The sequence below is a fragment of the Neodiprion pinetum genome, chromosome 4 (assembly GCF_021155775.2).
Source record: "Neodiprion pinetum isolate iyNeoPine1 chromosome 4, iyNeoPine1.2, whole genome shotgun sequence".
NCBI classification, from domain to species: Eukaryota; Metazoa; Arthropoda; class Insecta; order Hymenoptera; family Diprionidae; genus Neodiprion; species Neodiprion pinetum.
This window is the reverse complement of record NC_060235.2, coordinates 38,721,982-38,743,702: the sequence shown is the minus strand read 5'-3', so window position 1 is coordinate 38,743,702 and position 21,721 is coordinate 38,721,982. Positions and strand designations below refer to the sequence as shown.

At 37.0% G+C, this 21,721-nt stretch overlaps 3 protein-coding genes across 11 annotated transcripts; 2 read left to right on the top strand and 1 right to left on the bottom strand.

Moving 5' to 3' along the window:
* The first annotated feature begins 28 nt into the window (after positions 1 to 28).
* LOC124216905 (prenylcysteine oxidase 1) lies at positions 29 to 3,522 on the top strand. Of its 3 annotated transcripts, none has more exons than XM_046622004.2 (7): positions 29 to 167; positions 458 to 664; positions 836 to 980; positions 1,160 to 1,463; positions 1,569 to 1,692; positions 1,782 to 2,137; positions 2,319 to 3,522. In XM_046622004.2, exons 2-7 carry the CDS (start codon positions 640 to 642, stop codon positions 2,601 to 2,603), a joined length of 1,239 nt encoding a protein of 412 aa, XP_046477960.1. In that variant the 5' UTR covers positions 29 to 167; positions 458 to 639; the 3' UTR covers positions 2,604 to 3,522. The 3 variants fall into 3 exon arrangements, with proteins under 3 accessions (XP_046477960.1, XP_046477959.1, XP_046477961.1); XM_046622003.2 differs by having other exon boundaries at positions 47 to 360; XM_046622005.2 differs by lacking the exon at positions 458 to 664 and having other exon boundaries at positions 68 to 167.
* On the bottom strand, positions 2,777 to 18,783 carry LOC124216901 (serine/threonine-protein kinase OSR1). Of its 6 annotated transcripts, none has more exons than XM_069135461.1 (13): positions 18,293 to 18,783; positions 16,313 to 16,384; positions 15,451 to 15,573; positions 11,516 to 11,766; positions 9,729 to 9,841; positions 9,013 to 9,263; positions 8,682 to 8,854; positions 6,011 to 6,248; positions 5,601 to 5,715; positions 5,106 to 5,374; positions 4,950 to 4,988; positions 4,490 to 4,676; positions 2,777 to 4,320 (listed from the first exon to the last, which is right to left on the bottom strand). In XM_069135461.1, exons 1-13 carry the CDS (start codon positions 18,352 to 18,354, stop codon positions 4,243 to 4,245), a joined length of 1,971 nt encoding a protein of 656 aa, XP_068991562.1. In that variant the 5' UTR covers positions 18,355 to 18,783; the 3' UTR covers positions 2,777 to 4,242. The 6 variants fall into 6 exon arrangements, with proteins under 6 accessions (XP_068991562.1, XP_046477947.1, XP_068991566.1 ...); XM_046621991.1 differs by having other exon boundaries at positions 6,011 to 6,246; positions 8,689 to 8,854; positions 18,293 to 18,782; XM_069135465.1 differs by lacking the exon at positions 18,293 to 18,783 and adding an exon at positions 16,459 to 16,552.
* Positions 14,561 to 21,633, top strand: LOC124216924 (uncharacterized). Of its 2 annotated transcripts, none has more exons than XM_046622047.2 (4): positions 14,561 to 14,688; positions 20,835 to 21,128; positions 21,192 to 21,341; positions 21,454 to 21,633. In XM_046622047.2, the coding sequence occupies exons 1-4, from the start codon at positions 14,644 to 14,646 to the stop codon at positions 21,619 to 21,621; spliced, it is 657 nt and encodes a 218-aa protein (XP_046478003.1). In that variant the 5' UTR covers positions 14,561 to 14,643; the 3' UTR covers positions 21,622 to 21,633. The 2 variants fall into 2 exon arrangements, with proteins under 2 accessions (XP_046478003.1, XP_068991572.1); XM_069135471.1 differs by lacking the exon at positions 14,561 to 14,688 and adding an exon at positions 19,106 to 19,170.
* The last annotated feature ends 88 nt before the right edge of the window (positions 21,634 to 21,721 follow it).

Sequence of the window (21,721 nt, the reverse complement as noted above, 5' to 3'; positions counted from 1 at the left end):
CATGTAACGATATTGTGACGTACTAGCGATGATTTATATGCATATGTATGCAGTATTATTGAACTCAGTCGGTGTTTTGAAACGAACTGTCATGTACGACTTAGCACTAATCTCTCCATCACAACTTGGAGTAATGAACCAAGAATTGTGACCAATCCAATTGACAGGTGAAGACATGAACGATAATCCACCTTACAGTGTGTTATCTAAACCTATATTTATCATTTCATAATTGTTTATATTATATCGACATCTGCAACCAATTCTTATTAAAAATGCACTGGTTTGGAGTTTTGCTGTTTGTCGGATTGATTTTTGTAGCGATAAGCTTGTGTGAAGATGCGCCAAAGCCAAAAATTGGTAACGATAACAATGATTTTTCAATTATAAAATAACTGAAATACCCAAAGTACACACGAATGTCGATCACTATATCACCGGTTATTTTCTTTACTAGCAATTGTTGGCGCAGGGATCGGTGGTGCCTCAGCCTCACATTTCCTCACAGAATTACTTGATGGAAATTTAGAAATTGATATTTTTGAAGCAGATCAAATCGGTGGTCGTTTGGCAACTGTTAGAGTTAATGATGAAGAATATGAGGCTGGTGGATCCATAATACACTCACGAAATAAGTACATGAAAGCTTTCCTTGAATTGCTCGGTAAATATGATGTAGCACTACTACAAACAAATGATATGTATTTGAACAGCTATCTCTTAATTTTTATATTCTGCTAGCTGGTTCTTTGATTTGCAACATGAATCAATTTCACTCAAAATTTATATGTGTTAGAATTAATGTAAATCGTTCTTCTTTGCATGGTAAATTAAGGAATGGAAGAGAGACCTACTTCTAAGGGGATGAGAGCAGGCGTATGGAACGGAGGTGAGTTTGTCATCATGGAGAGCAATTGGAAAATAGTGACTATGATGAAGCTACTTTACAGATATGGCATACAGCCATTTAAGCTCTACAGGTATAAATAAAAATTCTCTTGTACGCAGTAGAAGGAAATAATTATTTACCTTACATTTTTCATGCTGCTTGAAACATAAAGAAATTTTTTTTTCTTGAATCAGCTGCTCTAGTATTTAATTTTGCGTACTTTGAAATAGTTAACTTGATAACATGTGTTTATATCTCTATTTCCAATAGGCACGTTAATACCATTCTGGATAGTTTTGAAAATATATATCGATATCAAGATGAAGGAGTTGCATATGACAATGTTCACGATTTGATATCAGCTATGAGTCCAGAATTTCCAAAACTTCTACAAATATCGACAGCAGAATATCTCCACTCCCTAGGATTTTCTAAAGAGATTATCAATGAGCTAGTCGAAGCTACTTTAGTCGTAAATTATGGACAGAACACAGATGTACACAGCTTTGTGGGTTGCGTGTCTGTTGCTGGTGCAGGAGCTGATCTTTGGTCTGTTAAGGGAGGAAATAAAGAAGTAATAAGGAATTATTATATGAACTAAAAAGCATTATGATACGTGAGAGAGACATGTATGACAAAGTACGGTAATTAATTATTAATCATGGCATCACTATTTCAGGTACCTATACATCTTATATACAGAAATAGTAAGGTAAACTTAGTGCCTTCACAAGTTAAGGAAATTCGGTACTTGTTAAATAATGATTCCCTACCTCAGTATGAGATTTCATACAATAACGCAGGTACAATTTAAATACCTTACGAATTTTATTATGTCAAAACAGTTCTGTTTGTGATTTATATTGACGTAATTTTTTTATTTTATCATCAGGTAGCAATAATGTGATGAAAAATATTTACGATATAGTCGTTATAGCAACACCATTGACGGAGGATCAAAAATACGAAATAAAATTTATGGATTTTCAAAAAATTGAAAGCCTGCAATTCCCAGGGAATTATCAAACAACAGTGGCCACATTTATTCAAGGAGATTTAATACCAAGCCACTTTGGTTTGGATGATCCAATAGATGCAATATTAAGTTGCGATCCAAACAAAACTGAAATTAATTCTGTTGGTAAATTATTCCCAGTGAATGGACCAATTGGAAAGGACTCTCAAGTTTGGAAAGTTTTCAGTAAACATCGTCTGACTTCGCGTCAAATTAGTTCCATGTTTTCAAACGTAAGAATTTCTACCTTCATTCAAGAAGTGACAGTAAAATTTGACCATTCTGAGTTTCAGTATTATTGATTTTTAACTAGTCATATGACATTTCATTCGCGTTGTGAAGTTCAGTTTCAACTAATAAAAGATCCGTTTGCTCATTCAAATTACTTGTAACGATTTGATATTTTACATTCAGGTCGGTCAACTGCGAGAAATACCGTGGAAAGCATATCCGAAATATTCAACAGCTCCACGATTGGATAATTTTCAACTTCATGATTCGCTATACCACGTTAATGCAATAGAGTGGGCTGCTAGTGCAATGGAGATGAGTGCTATAGGTGGAAGAAATGTGGCATTATTAATCCATAAAAAATTAACATCCTGCTGCCGAGAATCGTCTGAAATCGACAAGCAAAAGTGTAAATATTCGTGTGAAGAAAAGACAGTCCGGCGAAATACACAGAAATCAGACCTGTAATAAGTATTGCCTAATTTGTTTTCGTTATCAGATATAAAGATGCTATGATTATTTTTATTAATATTTTTAATAGTCATTAAAGACTTCTATCTTGTATTATAAAACCGCGACAGAAGTTTATTTCATCTTACCTGCCCATTCCTGACGATAATAAGACAGAATTGATTTAAAACTTTTTCAGTATGATGCGTTCAAACACGTTTTATTCCTCACTGAATATTCCTTGATATGAGTACAGATAAATTATACTATAGCGCTAATTGCTATACATGTAGCACGCCGTTTTTGGCACTAGATTGATGTTGCAATTGATTGGCAATAACCGTAACCGATTTTGATCACTATTAAAAGCCGATTTTTGAAGCGGGACTAAGGATGGCCGTATTGGGTCAAGAGTAAGGCACGTATCATGTCTAGTTACGCTAAAATAAATCAAAATTTTTTTGACAGATATTCAGAAGTACGTTATTATGAGAAAGTCTTGAGTGCGGGTGTTTTCTCTTTTCAACTACAACTAAAACTTGACAATACAAACTATTACATGATTGTTAATCTATAGCTTACACATAAATTACATCTACTCTCAAGTTTAAGCATCGGATGTTCGCCCATTATTCATGAACCTTTAATTAGTTCCTTCAAATTTATTCAATAAAATTTGAAATATTTACAAATAATTTTATAATTTATATGTGTACGATAGGTGAAAACAAATTAAATTCAATACTCTCAACCTTATATTTAAAAATGTTAAGACGCGTGTGAAAATTTAGAATATCAATAATACAGCTATTTTAAGCCGTTGAAATATATATATGTATAGTTGTTTTCAATTAAGTACAAAACAGTTTTTAGTACTTTTTATCTTTCTAAGTCCTACGATACGAAGCACGGTAGATACATTTCGGTTATTCTTATTTTGTACCAGAAAAAACGATCGGTGACTTCACGTAATTCTTTATGAAATCACCTAATCAAACCCCTGCCACATTAAATGATAAGTAAATAAAACTAATATTGGCATTGTTGCATCTAGCAGCAACATAGGAATCAGGCTCTCGAAACCAAACCGTGTAATATGTAAATGATGCACATGTATAACTATCGATTTATTTGATCTATCAAAGATTGAACGTATTAAGACTTACTTTGATTAAGTCTTCTCCTTTTCATGCTTGAAGCAGAGAGCCAGAATGCCTGATGTTAGTAATTAAATTGCTAATATGTACAAGGGAAATGTAATACGAACAATATTTTATGATTATGTGTAACTAGCAGTACTATGACTACATTGATTAATTTTCAATGTAACGCAGCTGCCACTATTCATTCAAGTCTTTCAAAACTTTGGCTTCCTGGGTGACATTCAAGAGTTATAAAAATAAAGTGTTTCTTCATTTCAACAACTAATACTTGACATTCAACTGATTCCTTCTCAACACCCTGTTTGTCACACATATAACTTATTTACGTTACGCATAATCGCTAAGATATTGTTTCTACAGAAACGAAAACATACTGACTTCAGAAACCAAAAACGCAACATTTAATGCAGAATCTGAGTCTTTTCTATTCGTTATCACTTAAAAGCATCGATTGCAAACTTGATCCTGAGGGTTGAAAATATTTCCACGCACACTTAATCCGTAATGGAAATCTGTGCAAAGCCTATCAAAGCTTTGTCATCTGGTACTTCGTTTGCCGCATACCCCGAATTCTAGAATGAAACATTTATTTGGTCAATCTGGAGAACTGATTTATAGAGTATAATTCAAGCTTCCATCCTTACCGAAAAAAAAAGTCGAAACTCAATGCACTTAATTCAAATTCAATGCAATTGAATTATATTCAATCTACTACTATCACTTGATTTTAATAATAATTACCAAGGAAAATGTGACAGTCCGTAGTTGACCTGCACTGTCGATGAGCTTTTGTAGATTTGCTGCTATGACAACAATATCTTTGCCGTCAACCAACCCTGCGCCAACAAGTTCAGCAGCAATACCTTCTGCAGAGTCGATTCCAACAGCAAATTCGAATCTTATATCATTCAGTTCTCGTTTCTGATTTCTACAGAAAAATTTACGAATTCTATCTTACTCTGAATATGTGAGTATGTATTATTAAGTACCGATGGGTTAAGTTTTAGTTCTAAATCAAAATAATATAAGAATTGAATGAAAATTCATCAGAATTATTCATACGTTATAATTCGATAAGCAAACAAAATAAATTTTAATCACAGGATCGAAAATGCGGATTGGAGGATGATTTTCAGGTATGTTGTTTAGATTTGGTATGGAATAGAATGTGCTAGAAGGGAAGTTTAGGAGAGGCACATACTTGGAGTTTTCTTCGCAACTGAAATGAGCATCTGGACGACTGTAATTATAAAGTACCCACGAAGATTAGACTATTTTATTGTACAAAATGTGTTCTACAATAATTTTCGATTATGGGGTGGGGAAATAAGGAACTTCAAGACATTTAGAAACTCACCGTAATCTAAGGACCAAATTTATTGGTACATTCTGTTCCGCAGCTTGGATGACAACGTGGCTCTGTGCAGGTTTCACCATACCATAATCTTCTTCAGATTCGACAACTTCGTCTTCGCTACTACCATTGTCAATTGTGTTTACCGGCAGAGCCTCCTCTCTTTCTCCGTCGCTCGAACCACCACTGTCTTCTTCTTCCGATGACCACACCCATTCGCCGGTCACTGTTCTGTGCAATCGACCCGAAGTTCCTGGCTGTCTCTTGGAAGCCTGTCAGTATAGAGATGTTGAAATTTACTATGTAATTACGTAATCAGTTAATGACGCACGATAATGAATAAATAAGATTTACAAATCTAGTTTTACCTGCTCTGCTGGTAATTTTCTTGTAACATATTTACGATACATTCTGTCGTTTGATAGATTTATTTAAACAAAGAATATTCGACACCTCACGTGTTGTTTAACTTTCTACAACAATCAAATATGAACGTACTTTTTGCACTCGAGTTTCCAAACTAGGACCAATGGCTACCAACGTCTGTTGCAAGTACTTTTTATCCTTAGCTTTTTTGAAGAACGGATGTTTCAACAACTCCGTTGCCGTTGGTCTGAAAGGAGAAGAAGAAACACAGTAGAATATCTTCACAGGCGTGAATTTGCAATGCAAACGTATGACGCGTTAACTTGTTTTGGTAATGTAACTGTTTAATAGATGACGGATGAGCCGAGAGTGAGTAGGTGTTTATTAACTGGTTAGATACTGGACAAAATTTGAGATATTTAAGCCTGCTAAGAAGTACAGCAAAAGGTTCATAAATTCAGCACAGTAAAAACTAATGTCATAGATTAACATTTAGATACAGGTACCTTATGGAATTTTAATTATTACATAATTTGTATCACCTTTTTGTGGGATCCTTTTGCAGGCAATCTACAATCATTTTTCGAAATGTTTTCCCATATGCTTTGTATTGATCTTTGTCATCCGCAGCTGTATCAAGGGTAGGAGGATCGTTTTGTAAAGTCAACATGAGAACTTTCATTGGTGGGTATTTATGGTAAGGCGCTGTACCACTAGCCATTTCAATAGCCGTAATTCCCAGTGACCAAATATCCGCTTTGAAGTCATACCCGTGATCCTGTACCCAGATATTTCGTCACGTTATGATAACACAATACATGAATAAGTACGCTTCAATCTGACAGTCAATTTTATCAGTCGCCAAATTCATGCGTCAACGGCGAACAAGATTATATTCATATCCTGATTCTTATTTGCGAGAAAATGCTCAATATGTATGTGCAGAACTGCTGTTGAACGGTATGAAAGGGATATGCGTAAAATCATCAGGTACAAATCTGCTTCTCATGTAATTTTTTTCAAAATATGACTATTGATGCCAATATATGAAGTTTGTTTCTTTTTTTTCCAGTTATATACTTCTCGCAAAAATTAAGGGAACAACAAAATTTTCGCAATTTTTTGGTGATTTTCAACAGGCTGTATTTCAGTGAAAAATGGTCGTGCAAGAAATAAAAAAACAAAGCTTTTGAAGCTTGAAGACTCTAGTTTTTGAATTTTTTGGTTAAAAATTTTTCGAAGCACTATTAGCCATGCAATCCTTGGATAAAGCACGAAGAAAAAATTTTCAAAATTTTTTACGTTTTTTCTTTCGCTCTACGGGCATGGAAAAATTTTTCCGAGCTAAACCAATGCATAGGTCGCATAGCCTGTTTATTCAGCTTCAAGATGCTTTTTTTTAAACCTCGATACGACCATTTGTTTTCGAGATATCGAATTTTGAATGCCAAAGGATCCTTTTTCACTCAACTGCCGACATCTCTGGAACTACTGGTCGCACAGCGAGCCGAAGGGCAGTTTCTTTTTCTGCAGAAAATTTCCTACAAAAATCTGTCAAGGTTAATGTCAAAAAAATTTTTTTTCCACCTGTAGCGTTAACGTGAAAAAAGAGCAAAAAAATGCCATTTTGCCTTTTTTTGGATAATTGACTGTATCTTCGTCAATATTGGGGGGAAAGCTTAGGTTAGAAGAAAATTTTACAGCCTAATGTACCCCAAAGGTCCCCCTAAATCGGTAGATCGATCGGTTCAGCGGTTTTCCTGGACCGATTGATTGAAATTTTGAAAAAATTAAGGGAACAAGGTTTTTGGTTCTTGAAGAATTTTTGGATAATCGACTGTATCTTCGTCAATATTGGGGGGAAAGCTTAGGTTAGAAGAAAATTTTGCAGCCTAATGTACCCCAAAGGTCCCCCTAAATCGGTAGATTGATCGGTTCAGCGGTTTTCCTGGACCGATTGATTGAAATTTTAAAAAAATCAAGGGAACAAGGTTTTTGTTTCTTAAGGAACCTTGTTCTCTTAATTTTGTCAAAATTTCAATCAATCGGTCCAGGAAAACCGCTGAACCGATCGATCTACCGATTTGGGGGGACCTTTGGGGTACATTAGGCTGTAAAATTTTCTTCTAACCTAAGCTTTCCCCCCAATATTGACGAAGATACAGTCAATTATCCAAAAAAAGGCAAAATGGCATTTTTTTGCTCTTTTTTCACGTTAACGCTACAGGTGGAAAAAATTTTTTTTTGACATCAACCTTGACAGATTTTTGTAGGAAATTTTCTGCAGAAAAAGAAACTGCCCTTCGGCTCGCTGTGCGACCAGTAGTTCCAGAGATATCGGCAGTTGAGTGAAAAAGGATGCTTTGGCATTCAAAATTCGATATCTCGAAGACAAATGGTCGTATCGAGGTTTAAAAAAAAGCATCTTGAAGCTGAATAAACAGGCTATGCGACCTATGCATTGGTTTAGCTCGGAAAAATTTTTCCATGCCCGTAGAGCCAAAGAAAAAACGTAAAAAATTTTGAAAATTTTTTCTTCGTGCTTTATCCAAGGATTGCATGGCTAATAGTGCTTCGAAAAATTTTTAACCAAAAAATTCAAAAACTAGAGTCTTCAAGCTTCAAAAGCTTTGTTTTTTTATTTCTTGCACGACCATTTTTCACTGAAATACAGCCTGTTGAAAATCACCAACAAATTTCGAAAATTTCGTTGTTCCCTTAATTTTTGCGAGAAGTGTATTTATAACAGGTATAAATTATATGTGAATATTTGTTGAAGTACATAACCCGATAAGAAATAATTTGTTTAGACTCGTATGATGCACTAGCTCAGATCGAATCCCAGAGAAATTAAAGATAATTTAAAAAGTACAGCATTATATCTAATAATTATTCAAAGCCTGTTATTGTTACGTGCAAGGGATTATTAAATAGCATACATTGTTATGAACATTTCAATAAACCGATAACATGTGTATGTTAATATTGGATGCTTTAATGTGAAGCAAAGCTGTTGTGAAAGTCTGTAGACATACTAGAGGTAGAAGCGATGAAATTATACCTCGGTTCATAACTCTTGCACGGATTATGTTGTTAATAATCAAACTTTAAAACTTCAAAAAGTACGGTTTGTATATTCCGTTACAATATGTCATGGTATTGCTGACATTAACGCATCAATTGCAGGCTAAGAAATTGTAGAGCAACTTTCCTCTCTCACCTGCTCCATGACCTCAGGTGCCATCCAGCATGGTGTTCCAACAAAGGTGTGCCTAACTTTTTGCCTGCTCAAATCTCGCCCAGTCGCAAGCCAGGCGCTTACGCCAAAGTCGGCAATTTGAACAGTCCCATCTTCCCCCAGCAGTATATTACCCGCTTTTATATCCCTGAAAAGAAGTGAAAATTGAATTCAGGAAGGTAAGTCATTTAATGGTAGAAATCGAAATAACATGGACATTGTTCACGAAAGTAATACTCTGCTATCATGATTGTTCTGTATTTTTCGTTTTTGTTAATTTTTTAAATGCTGTATCATACTAATTACCTGTGAATTTGACCGTTACTATGAAAGTACTCTAGACCTTTCAACACCTCTCGAAGTACCGTTGCTATTGTTGGCTCGTCAAACACTCCATGTTTGCAATTTGTAGTCCGTGTTTTGTGTTTAATTATATCAAGTAGGGAACCTCCTTCCAACAATCTCAGAACAAGCCACAGCTCTTCTTTCACCACAAACGACGTGTAATAAGTTACTACATTCTCGTGATTGCATGACGACATAGCTTGGATTTCTTTCTACAATACAAAATAGAAAAATCTTATTATTACGCTACAGCATTTTAAAATATAAAGTCGGTAAGTTTTATCCCAGTAGGTCTAACTAAGGACTTTCTACTTATCAGTCCATACTGAGTTCGAACAATTTTTATCTTCCTATTTGACTTAAGTCTTCAATACTCTTTGTATTTTATTATACAATTCAGGTTAGATAAATATTGAGGGCTGGACATTTCTGACATGTACTTCCATTTCAGTTGAAGAAAATGTGCAAGGAAATTATTGGACCTAATTACTGACTGATCTGTTAAAGTTTAGTCATTACATCTCTTTAATATAATGACTCCGATTAATTAAAAACTTAAACTAATTACGGTGAGTAATGGTTGAATTGTACTAAAAATTTTCAAGGGATTCGAATAGCCTGTGTGGAAATCCTTATAATCGTAAAATTTCCAAAAAAGGGTTCCAGAAGTTGCATACCAACAACTCGTCCATACTCGTGTTCCATTTTTCCAAGTTTATTCGTTTGATTGCACATTTTTCTTGACGAGGGATGCAAAATGCTGCATGTACTACAGCCGTGGCACCAACACCTAGAATGAAACAATGTAATGCAGTAAACGAGGCAGCCGGAGATATTGTGGGACATATTCTTGAATTGAAATGATGACCTCACATCTCTGATGGCAACAATTTAGAGAAGAAGAAAAGTTGACTCCTCTCTGATTTCATCATCAGAACAATTAAATGCTCTCAACAAATTGTTTACTGACAAAATGAGCTCTCAAGTATCAGACTATAATAGGGTCTACAAAAGAGAAGATCATGGTAAAATGGTACTGAAGCAAGGTGCATAAAGGAAGAAATGTGATCCTCGCAGATTATTGATAAAAAACGGAAAAAAAAAACGTAGAGTTCATTATTGCGTGATCGGTGAAATTTCCTCACGATGTTAATTCATCCGCTATCGCGGGTTTGCACGCGGCATTGCATATTCATAGTTTGTACCGCACACGCATATCGACCCTCCAAAGACAGCAAAGTACGAAAATCAATTCCCCTCTCCCAGCGGTCAATGGAAATTCACATTACCCGCCAACACTACCCATTTCGCGTTTTTAGGGGAGTCTAATCCATCACGTAGTAGATTTCCCATTCAATAAAGTTTGCCGAACGATTGATGAAGCGCGGAATCACGAATAAAAAGTAAATCGAAGCCCCTTCTTGACCGACTGAACCAACCCTCGTCTTGCATTGCTGCGGTTCTTCACAATAATTCGTGAGCGGAGACGTGAAATCGATTTTCATTTTCGCACTGCAGGATCTTTTATTTTCCTTTCTCTGATTTTGCGAAAAATTCAGTTGCGGAACTTCAAAGGATATAATGTATATACGGTAAAACAAAGCTGCGCGCAGATTGCCACGATTGATTTGTAAATGAATATATCAACGAGTAAGAAATTACAAATAATTATAGGTTCTTATTTTGAATGAATAATAAAGATCTTCTTGGGAGATAAGATAGTACGATTGAAATTTTATTAATTATACGAGTAAGTGAAGAATTAAGTGATATGTATCTTTGTTTTACCGATAAATTGATACTATCGTGTCTGTACAGCGAGTGTAGAACGCCTGTATACATACCTATATAAACAAAATAAAACTGTAAATTTGTCGGTGGCATTCCATTGATAAACAGAAAATGTTCAAACATTTCAACATACATATTTACGTAGTACGTTGTTCTAATAAAAATGAATTATTAGGAGATGAGCGTAGGTAGTTGGAGGCGGAGAAGAGGCAAGGAAGGGAGAGAGGCGAAGGGGAAAATGGGCGAGAAGAACGCTACACTAACACAAATGCATCGTCGCAGCGAGTGTACCACTACCGAAAATATTTATTAACCTTGTTAAAAGCATTGACCCCGGTCAGATGGGTTTGCATCGGTTAGTCAGGTTTCGGAACTAGGTTAGGTCACTTGACGGCCGGTTTGACGCGCAAAGAGAGACGGTGGTGGATTACCCTTGCCAAAAAATAACACCCGTATTTATAGTTAGGACAGAAAATTTGAAGGGAACTTCACGTCTGGAACGAAGCCTAAGTCGGCTCGATCTTTTACCGTAACACAACATACGTGCGAGGTGATATAGGTGGATTTAAATAGCCGAAACCCGGTATATGCTGCAAGATCCAATTATCATCCAAGAATTTTTTCTTAAATAAGCTGAGGGGGATTAATAAGCGATTAGGGTGTTGATAATTACCGATAACTTCCTTGAGGTCGTAGTCGTCTTTGGTATTGGGCCAGCCCTGTACGACCGCAGTGGAACTCGCCGACGCCATTTTGTGGGCTAATGCAGTGCCGAGACGCGAGTGTTTGGAACCCCGTGCCGAGTAGTTACGATAGGTATGCGCAAGGCTTGGTAAAGTCGCGCATTGGTTTGTCGTCAGGCGAAAAGGCTTCTGTCGAAATATCCCCGGCGAACACGCTGGCAATACGTCCGGGGATATCTTCCTGCAGATATCAAATAGTTTTATACTATCCAGCCTGCTTCTCTCTCCATACACGTGTAATTCAAATGCGGGACCAATATGCCTATGTCTCTCTCTCTCGCTCTCTCTCACTCTCTCTCTCTCTCTCTCCCTCTCTCACTCTCTCTGTCTTTCTATCTCTTTTTCTTTCGCTCTCCCCCTCCCCCGCCGCCGTTGCCCATCTCTCTATATCTATCTATCTACGCATGGTTACCCGTCGTTCCACATCTGTCAACATGCATGTAATTATACATAACTATTTTTAACCGAAAATAAATACACGCGTCTAGCCGAACATATATAAATACGACGTGGGTATCTATTGTATTTGGTTTTGATCCCACTGCGACGGCACGTATTTATCGGCGAAGAACGCGTCAACGGTCCACTATTTGTCGATATTTTGAATATTGTTCGTGCTAAATGTATGTACGCAACGATATGTTTTGTCTGACAGAACAGTATATGATTGAAATAATGGGTGAAATAATAGATACGTATCATAAATATACGGTGATTCATTCTTTTCCGAATATTATTGGGGTGAAGAAGGATAATATTATTCCTATGTACGGTGACGACGTGTCGAGATTTCATACGGATTCGTGTAGTCCGGCGAAATTGAATTAAGGCGATGTCGTATATGTATACCTTATACATATTATCTCTTCCAGGAATGCCGTCGTATCAATGGTATAAACTGCACTGCAGGTTGCGGGCTACGGTTTTTCATGTATGAAAATCTATATCGAACAATCTCGAATATGGACACCGAACATCGCTGTTACTTTCTTATCTATTCGAATGAAATTAACAGCACTATGAAATACATGTACATGTGTACATGTACCTACGCGAATTGTAGATGAACGTTTTCAATTTCTTCGCGTGATCTGAAGAAGCGCGATATACAAATTTTTACCCAGTAAAAACAGCCAACTTATGCACAAGATAGTTTTCAGAATCTAGCTTTTCAAACAAAAAGCGATACCGTAATGCAAGACGGAAAATTGAATTTTACGTGTCCGTTTATGGGTAATTGGAAGAGCTGTAGCCAAAGAACGATATATTCTATAGCACTACTTAAAATTGTAGCAATGATTCGTAGTTATAGTTGTGTGAAGCACTTTTTTAAATCTTTTGTGTATGTGAATCGCTATATGGCAAATCAATAATTGAAGCTAAACCGCCTGGACCTTAATTATAAAAAACGGTTCAGTTTTATACGATTGAGCAAATATTGGCGTGGGATGGAAGATTAGTCATAGGTAGCTTACATATTGGTACATGTTATTGTCACTGGGATTAAGAGTTTAATCGATAAGAATGTGTGTGCACATTATCTTCCCAGAGCTTTGAAAATTCTCAAAATCTAGCAGGTTGCGAAATTGAGTACGCAGAAAGCTCGGTCTGACCAGTATCTGTCTGTTTGATTTGTATCACTGGCGCAATGTGTTATATCGTTTAGAATGATACGCAGATACGCGTAATCGATAACATTTATATTTTTATGCAATTGCACACAGTACTTGCAGACTCGAAAGGAGTAGAAAAATGTCGTACGCACATGAGAATAATTGATTCAGATACGTATAGATTCTATTCACTCGAATTTTGCTTGTTTCTTTCAAATACAAATAAAAGAACCGGTCCAATTGAATGTCAGGATTCAATCAATGTAATTGAACGGAAATGCGACTCACAGCAATTTATATGTACATATATATCAATGAATACACTTTGCAGAGTATATACAAATCATCGATGTGTTAAGTAAGAGTGTGTTTTCAAATATTTTTGCACATGCGTGTTTATTCGAATAATTAATAAACGTCGAGAATTTTTCAGTGCTTTAAAAGTCGAAGGATCGACAGAGACGTATCTGAAATCTACTTGAGTCCATATCGGCAGTAACTGTATCAATGCAGCATAGCATTGAAATAGTTGCAAATGAAATGTGTGGATACGGTAGAACCATTAGCGGTTGGATTACAGGAATAAATTTACTCTTGATTACAACGTATACCTATATACGTATTATGTACGAGAGAGCAAACACCTTGGGCTAATCTGACTCATCCGGGTGTTATTCTCTAATCAAATATAACGTGAAACCATAGGTTGTTATAATAGATTGTATAATATACATAATTGTACGACTGTAAATTTGGTAAGTGTTACACGTAAGAATATCGCGAATAACCACGTAGATAATCTTTTATCCCATTGCAAAATAATGATCCAAATATGAAAAACGTCTGTGTAAGAAGGATTGGATCGTTGTTTGCAGTTTCACACACTCAACTTTGACCATAAAATTTTTTTGTACAAATAAGGATCAGTGGTGCTTTACACAGAGATAAAACTATTCAGTGTCGACCAAATTCGGTGTACAAAAATTGATTAAAACGCCCTTGACGCGTCGATTGATTTACGGTTTAAATTAGTGTATCTGTAATTCGTCGATGGAACTTACACGACCGTGACTATTGTACCGTAGGGATGGATTGTTGTTCACAGGGTTGGCTGAGTTCGTATATCGACATCAGTGTTCTTCCCCGATGTTTCAATTAGTACGATTAGGAAATTCAATTAAATCAAGAGGAAATGCGATATGCCTGGCTACTCGTACATCGGGTTATCGCTCGAGTATTTGCACAAAGATTTTGAAGGCTTTTCCGTTTTTACGCACACAGAAAGCGATTTACCGATGTAACGGAAGCCAGCAGCTATAAAATACCGTGGAAAATCGCGCCTGCTCTCAGTGCACTGCTAAACGCTTTAGGCTCCACACGAATATAATAAAACGCAATAGCATAACAGAGAATTGAAATTGAATTAAAAAAAAAAAAAATAACGCATGCAAACGAAATATCGAAAAATGTACCTTCTCGTAAGACAGACGGTTAGTTAATTAATTATATGCTACGCATATGTCGTGTTTCATGTATTAACTGTGCGCAGGTATATTGAATACTACAAAGCTTTAAATGTGCCTAATATCCATGTACTTACTATACCTATAACTCGAACTGTCTATATGTCCAACATTTGTTAAGTTAATTATCAGCGAAGGAGAAATTTCTCTATACACATCGAAAAGAGATACGTATCGTTGATTATCTGTTGAAAGTTTTTCCCCACCAGAAATTATCGTCAAGAACCACAATATATACACTGCGTACAACAAATACATACGGACGAACGATTTATGTAGTTTCCGTATATAAATTACTCATTAGTTTCAAATAATATACATACCGCGCAAAAGGTAGAGAGTGAGAGAGAGAGAGAGGCGGGGGGAGACTGAGAGAAACAATGAACTTCAATCGTACATACAATAAATCATAATGCATGGAATATGCCACGAATATTTGAATGTTATTGCACCATAAGATATTAGTATAGCGACGACGGATGGAAACGTACTGATAAAAAATAAGACTTGATTACGAGTAATGAGAAATTTCAACGATCTTTCAAATTTACTTCTAAAAACAGCGAGTAGACGGAATGTTTATTTATAATTTCTGCTATATCACGTGTATGCCACGCATTCAATTTCACTCGGTATAGAAGGTATAATAATCTGCATTACACTTAAAACACGGCACTGTTACTAGAGAGGCGTTTTTCCCGCGGGTAAGAGAAAATCTTTTAGGCTTACCTGCTTCTACCCAGTACTAAAGTTGTCAAGAATCTAGTGTCTTGGAACTTTAATTGCCCATCGGTAGTGGAAACTGGCGCCGCGGCACTCAAAGCCCCCGTCTTAGGCTGCCTCATGTTGCCTCTGTGTATGAAACCAAACAAACTTGGATGTTAAACGGGTTGCCGGTATGCAGGCGCTATTTGTAGAAAATTATTTGAAACCATTGGATAGAATTTCACAGAACTTGAGGCGCGCGAGCAAGATAATGGGTTGCCAGTCTACAGGCGTTATTCGTACAGAAAATTTGAAACTGTCCGATAAAATATATCACATAACTTGAGGCGTCCGCTCAAAATAATGTTGTTACCCATCGATGCTATCGTGAACGAACCATTAATGATACAGTCCAACAAGAATCACAGTAAATCGTGTATAAATGACCGTACAACGGTTTTCGCATCTTGTGTGCGTGCCGTGCCTCTGCAGCTTTACGAAGCTATCTGTACACCCTTTGAAAGGCATGGAATATTTCTAAATTGACAACCGCTTGTCACCTAAATAGAATAATTGCAACCGGATTGGCCTCACAACTTATATTTAGCTTTGAAGGGGGGTGAATTTTATCCTGTTAGCTAAAAATAGCAATAGTGATAATGAACAACTGTTTGTCTGGCTTTACTTCCGTCTGTCGGTGTGATTTTGATTTTTAATATTATTTCTTCAACCCTGTAAATATCTAAATTTTTTTTCTCCCGTACCCTTGTATCATACCTATATTCCGGATGTGCAAATAACGTATGATATATATTTGTGAAAATTTCGGTGAAATTTTATCACATGTTTGTTCGCGGGTCGATTAAAGGCAGCTTATTGTTCATACCTCAAACATCCGAAAATTCCTTTTATCTCAAGTTTAACGCCGCTGCAGTCCATTGAGGGAACCGCTCCTAATCTACGGATTCAACAGCATTCAGATTAGCGTACCTAAATATGCCTCACGCGCGTCATAACAAAATACGTACATACAATATTGTGTCTGCCTACGTAGATCCTTTTATACGATGCGCGTGCGTGACACATATGTATAACGTATGGCAGAACCGGTATATTTGTTTTACTTATACAAATAATTTTAAGTTTCGTACATCGAGGAACATCTTGCACTGGGTAAAAATTATGGAACAGATAAGTTAATGGTTGACACGAAACAATAAGGTAGAAGCACGATCGTACATCGTTATAACAACCGAAACCGTGGCTCAGTGACGTCCGCGTCCGACTAAAACAGTATTGGGAAAAAATGTAAAACGTGACTTCTGATAGGTCGTGTATTTTCACTTCCAAAAGAAACGTCCTTGTCACCTAGAAGGCCGTTAGACTGTGTACCGACTGAACGTTCGCGACATTTGGTACCTTATATATACTTTACGGAAAAACTGGAAATCCGAGTCATTGCAAGAAAACGCGTTCAGATTTCGGAACGGAACATACAATTATTGTTTAGTCTTTCTGTGAAATATTCGCGTAGCAAAAATGTATCGGGACAAAGCAGGTCACGAATCGTCTATCCTGTTTACCGATTCTGAGAGGTATGACTTCGTGATTTGACAATGAGAAGCACTTAAATACTCCCAATACCGATAGCCAAGGTATAAGTGCAGGATCGCCTGACGGCAAAGTCACGTGGTGTAGGTCACTTTGAATACGGATTCTAAGTGATATTACAAACTGAAGAATCAAGTACAGTAAGGAAGGCTTTCGTGCGAACTCGCATACCAATTAGTCACTTCAGGTTTACAGACGTATTGATTCAACGCCAAGTCTTATCGTCGAAATTCATTTTCAAAAATAGCCACATGTAACCCAGAGTTCTATTTGCGCCGTATATTTTCCGTTCAGATTTCATTGGTCAGTTTTTTGTTGACTAGCAGAGATTCTGACTTTATTTTCCCTCCCTTATGATAATCGTATTCAGAAATATTCTTATCCACAGATTCGATCGATCGTTTTGTTCGATCCCGAAAACGCTTTGATGTCAGATTGTGCCATTTGAAAACGGAATCTCTTTCCTCAAATTGAATCAGGAAAAATGCAATTTCAACGAAATCATTGTTGTGCTCTAATATCTGTGATATAAATCAGCATTTTTCCTTTTACTCAAGCCCGCGAAAAACAATTTATACTTGCGAACGGTTGCAGCAATGGTTAAAGTTAATGATCAATTGACCCTCAAGTCATGACACACCCAACTATAAAGTGTTCGTCGTGTGCGCACACATGTCATATATGTGTGTGTCATAAACTCGGCTAGATCGTTACACAGGTTACGCAGTCAGTGTTTAATAGAATGCAACGATCGTTTATCGTTTTACATATTATATTTATGATATATTTGCACGATAAAATGGAATAAGGATATCTTCCAATCAAAGAAACGGAACCGTCCAGGCAAACGTAAACGCGCGTTATTGAGGTATACAAGCTTATACATTCGTAGCTGTAAATTGTCGTAGATTTTAATTGTTCGTAAACTACCGTCCCTGACGAGTGAACAAATTACAATTGTGAAGACCGTTTAACGAACAAACATAAATTGGTCCCGGTGAATTAAATAATCGATCGAATACGTAGCAATTTTACAAAGAATATAACACGTACATGCGTTCGATATAATAATATTATGAAAAATTAGTCGATAACTATCTCAACTGGTATATTTTATCCAAGTGCAGGTGAACCCATCGATCTCGTAATTTCAATTTCAATACGCATCGTCTTCGAACCTCTGATATTTGAAACAACGTAATTTATCCAGTATCATACTGTAAAGGGTAAAATATGATCATGTATACAGGCTCACCTCTCAGACGCTCCTTTTACCGATCCAACAGGATACAAGTCCGGAAATAAATCAGTAGCCATATCAGTAAACTTTTGAACTGTTACTTAGCTTTCCCATATCGAAGCAAACGCGTAGATATAATAATCTGTGATAAACTGTTCAAAAAGAAGGAAACTATTGTTTCAAAATCGTTGCACTAATATGCCGAACAAAAGATTGTAAAATCGATGCTGTCGCAATTAGGCTCGCACAATAGATCGGCCCCTTTTCATTCCTGTATATAGTTTCCGTTTCCGTTCGGCACAATCGCGGTTAAAAACCGTTTGCAATTTCGGCGTTAAAGTTTACTCGAAACGATTGATTTCTTTAAACGTTTCCTCTCTTCTTTTACTCGTCTTTCCGGTATCACCGAACGATCCTGTATCGGTGGTAGAATTTTCGGATCGACCAGAGGGACGGACGGGGCACTAAGAGATCAGGTCGGATGATCCTTAGTTCGTCGCTAACTGAACGAAACGAATCACTACCACCTCGGGCATCGCTTACTTACATTTGTACGACGTCCTGTAATAACATCTGTGTTTATGTGTATGCACTGAAGAGCATGAGGAACGGGGGTTCTGTGCCACCCGTCGTCAATTGGATAACTATGTAGCCACAGTTTCGCCGTACAAACGCTCGCATTATACCGGGTAATACATGCACGTATGACACTCGACTATACCTTATATTTTCCTCGTAAACCGAACGGATAAACGATGCTCGCAAACTTCCAACGAATCTTAAGTTTATACAATTATAAGAAGGATTCGCGCACCAAATTACGCCAATTCCTTACTTCATTTTTCATTAATCCGGCGTGCAGAATGTGCAATATACGAAGATTAACGTATGAGGTAATTTGTGTATATTGCGCAAATTATGTAATAACTTTTTACGATCGCTCTTACGTTAGTCGTAAATCCTTCGCATTATGGTAAGCAGTACATGCAAGCCCCAAAAAAAGTATGAGTAGGCCGATATAAGCAGGCAGATATTACATTACACGATGTAAGGAAATTTTTCGCCTCCGATGACGAAAATCTCCGAATTCAAATGAAAGGTATATTTCAGAGTGATACGACTGTTGAAATAATTCGACACATTCTCTCCTGTGGAATAGCGGACAAACGATTTTCGACTTATTGGTATAACGGAATTTTTTAGTATACATAAGTCAGGCATTCCATTTTGTTATTTTTAAATTATTGACGAAATATTGCGGAGAGATAACACGTCTGTTTTGAAAACTATGATCAAAGATACAGTCAAGCACAATAAGTCTGCACTTGTTTGGTGGAATTTTACCTAATCGAACGACCGGAAGTTGGATAGTTAAGGCTTATAAGTAGCTGCATCGCGATTAGGCGCAAAATTGATCGATCGGATTCTCTTTCCTTTCATGGGATATTGTTCAACGAATTTGTGTACAACGGAGTGTGTATTATGTATAACGTACAATATTATATATTTAGAGATGAGGAAGCAGGTACAGAGAGAGGTAGAGAGGTCTCGTAAATTAATTGAGCGTTCCTCCAGGGGAAGAATAATTCGTGTCACTTCGGGCTAATCAAAACCGACCTTGAATTTTAACTGGGTGATGTATAAAACGTTGGGTTTATGCGAAGAAAACCTCGTTCGGCATCCTTATACCGTTCAAGGTATACAATTTTACACCAATCAATTGTAACAAATCGTCACGCGCTATTAAACATTGGTCTAAATAACGCGCTTATACATCGTATAATGAAGTATATTGCAGGGGATTTCAACGCCAAGTCGACCGGGGAATAGCTATGAACTGACTAACTCAGACTGACTATTTTCCATGATTTCAATCATCGATTCTTCAAGTTTTTCATAATTTACACAAATTTCCAAAAACAAAAACTGTGTAAATACGTCTCACATACTGCGGTTTGGACTCGCTTATTGCGCAGCAATTATTTCATCTAATCGTTGATATGAAATTAAGATTCAACGGTCTAGACAATGTTTACAAGGCTCACGATAAGCCGGATGCAGTGATTGTGATTTGTGAGCAATTTTGCGATTCAGAAATCTGGTTTCAACCGACAGTAACAAAACTGATCTCGTTGCAACGTTGGCACAATATTAACGCACAAATACCCTTCGTCCTTGTGTTGCAGTTATCAGAGCGTTTCAATTAATTACGCAAATTTTCATGGCAAAAATTGAGAATATTAAAACAATAATAATAGCAATAACAATAATGATCGTAATTACGAATGCACGGTACATTTTTGTCGTGGAATTGAAATCGTTGCCTCATACTATTTTCCACGAGCGAACCGCAAAACATCAGCTTTTTTTCTTCGATGTGAGCTCAATGATCTGATCACATACGATATCACGAGATTCGGTATTCAAAATATTCCAAATATTCTATGAGAATGTTGAAATTTTTTTTAGTTTTTACACAATCGTCGATGACTTTCATTCGGAATGAAAATGACGGCGCATAAACATGTTTTCACGTTTGTTCCACCTTTCATTTCAGATCACGAAAGTACTTTTTCTGTCTTGCATATCCGGTACTCTGGGCCAACAACTGAACTACACGCAAATTTTCGAGAAGAGATTGCTCTCCCAACTGTATCCAAACTCGGGTAAGATCGATACGATCGAACAACCATGGCGAGCCGTGAAATTCCAGTCTTCCTTCACCCCCTCGGCAACGGTATTGCAAGATCTATCTGCATATCTTCCCGAGGACGATTACGACCTAAAAGATGGCTTGACGAGTGATCGGGAATTCTCGGACTTCCAGAGGGACGACAGAAACTTACTTCCGGTAAAATATTATCGATCCTGAGAAAAGTGGGAGAAAAAAACATGTTTTTCATTAATTTTTCAGGAATATCGGAGCCTCTGCCAGACCAAAACTAAGAAAGTCCAACTCAGCGATTCGCAGTACGAATACCAACCGCCACACTATCACGAGGTCTTCTGTAAAGCCTATTCCTTAATCGAACGAGTCCAGGCTCTAGCCAGACCTTCACAGCAGGTAAAATCCTTGCAATTTAACGCCAATTCCCTTCTCTGGGTACTAGACGGGTCAAAGGATGTAACTTTGGCGATTTTTGTAAATCCGCCTCTTTTTTTCCTTGCTTGCTCAGATGTGCGCACATCCGAGCTTCCACTGTATTCAAAGAAGCAAGACCCTGTTCACGGTAAGACGACGTTGGGAAAGCGACTGCTGGGAGTCTCACACGATGCAGGTGGCAAGCGGATGCGAATGCATGTGGCCAGTTTCAACCCTGGGCGATATAACCGAACACTATTAACGATTATAATGGCAATGAAGATGAAAGTGGCTTGATGACACAATTACGGATTTACAGATAAAAGACGGAAGCGATATATCCGTGTCTAATTATTTCTTTG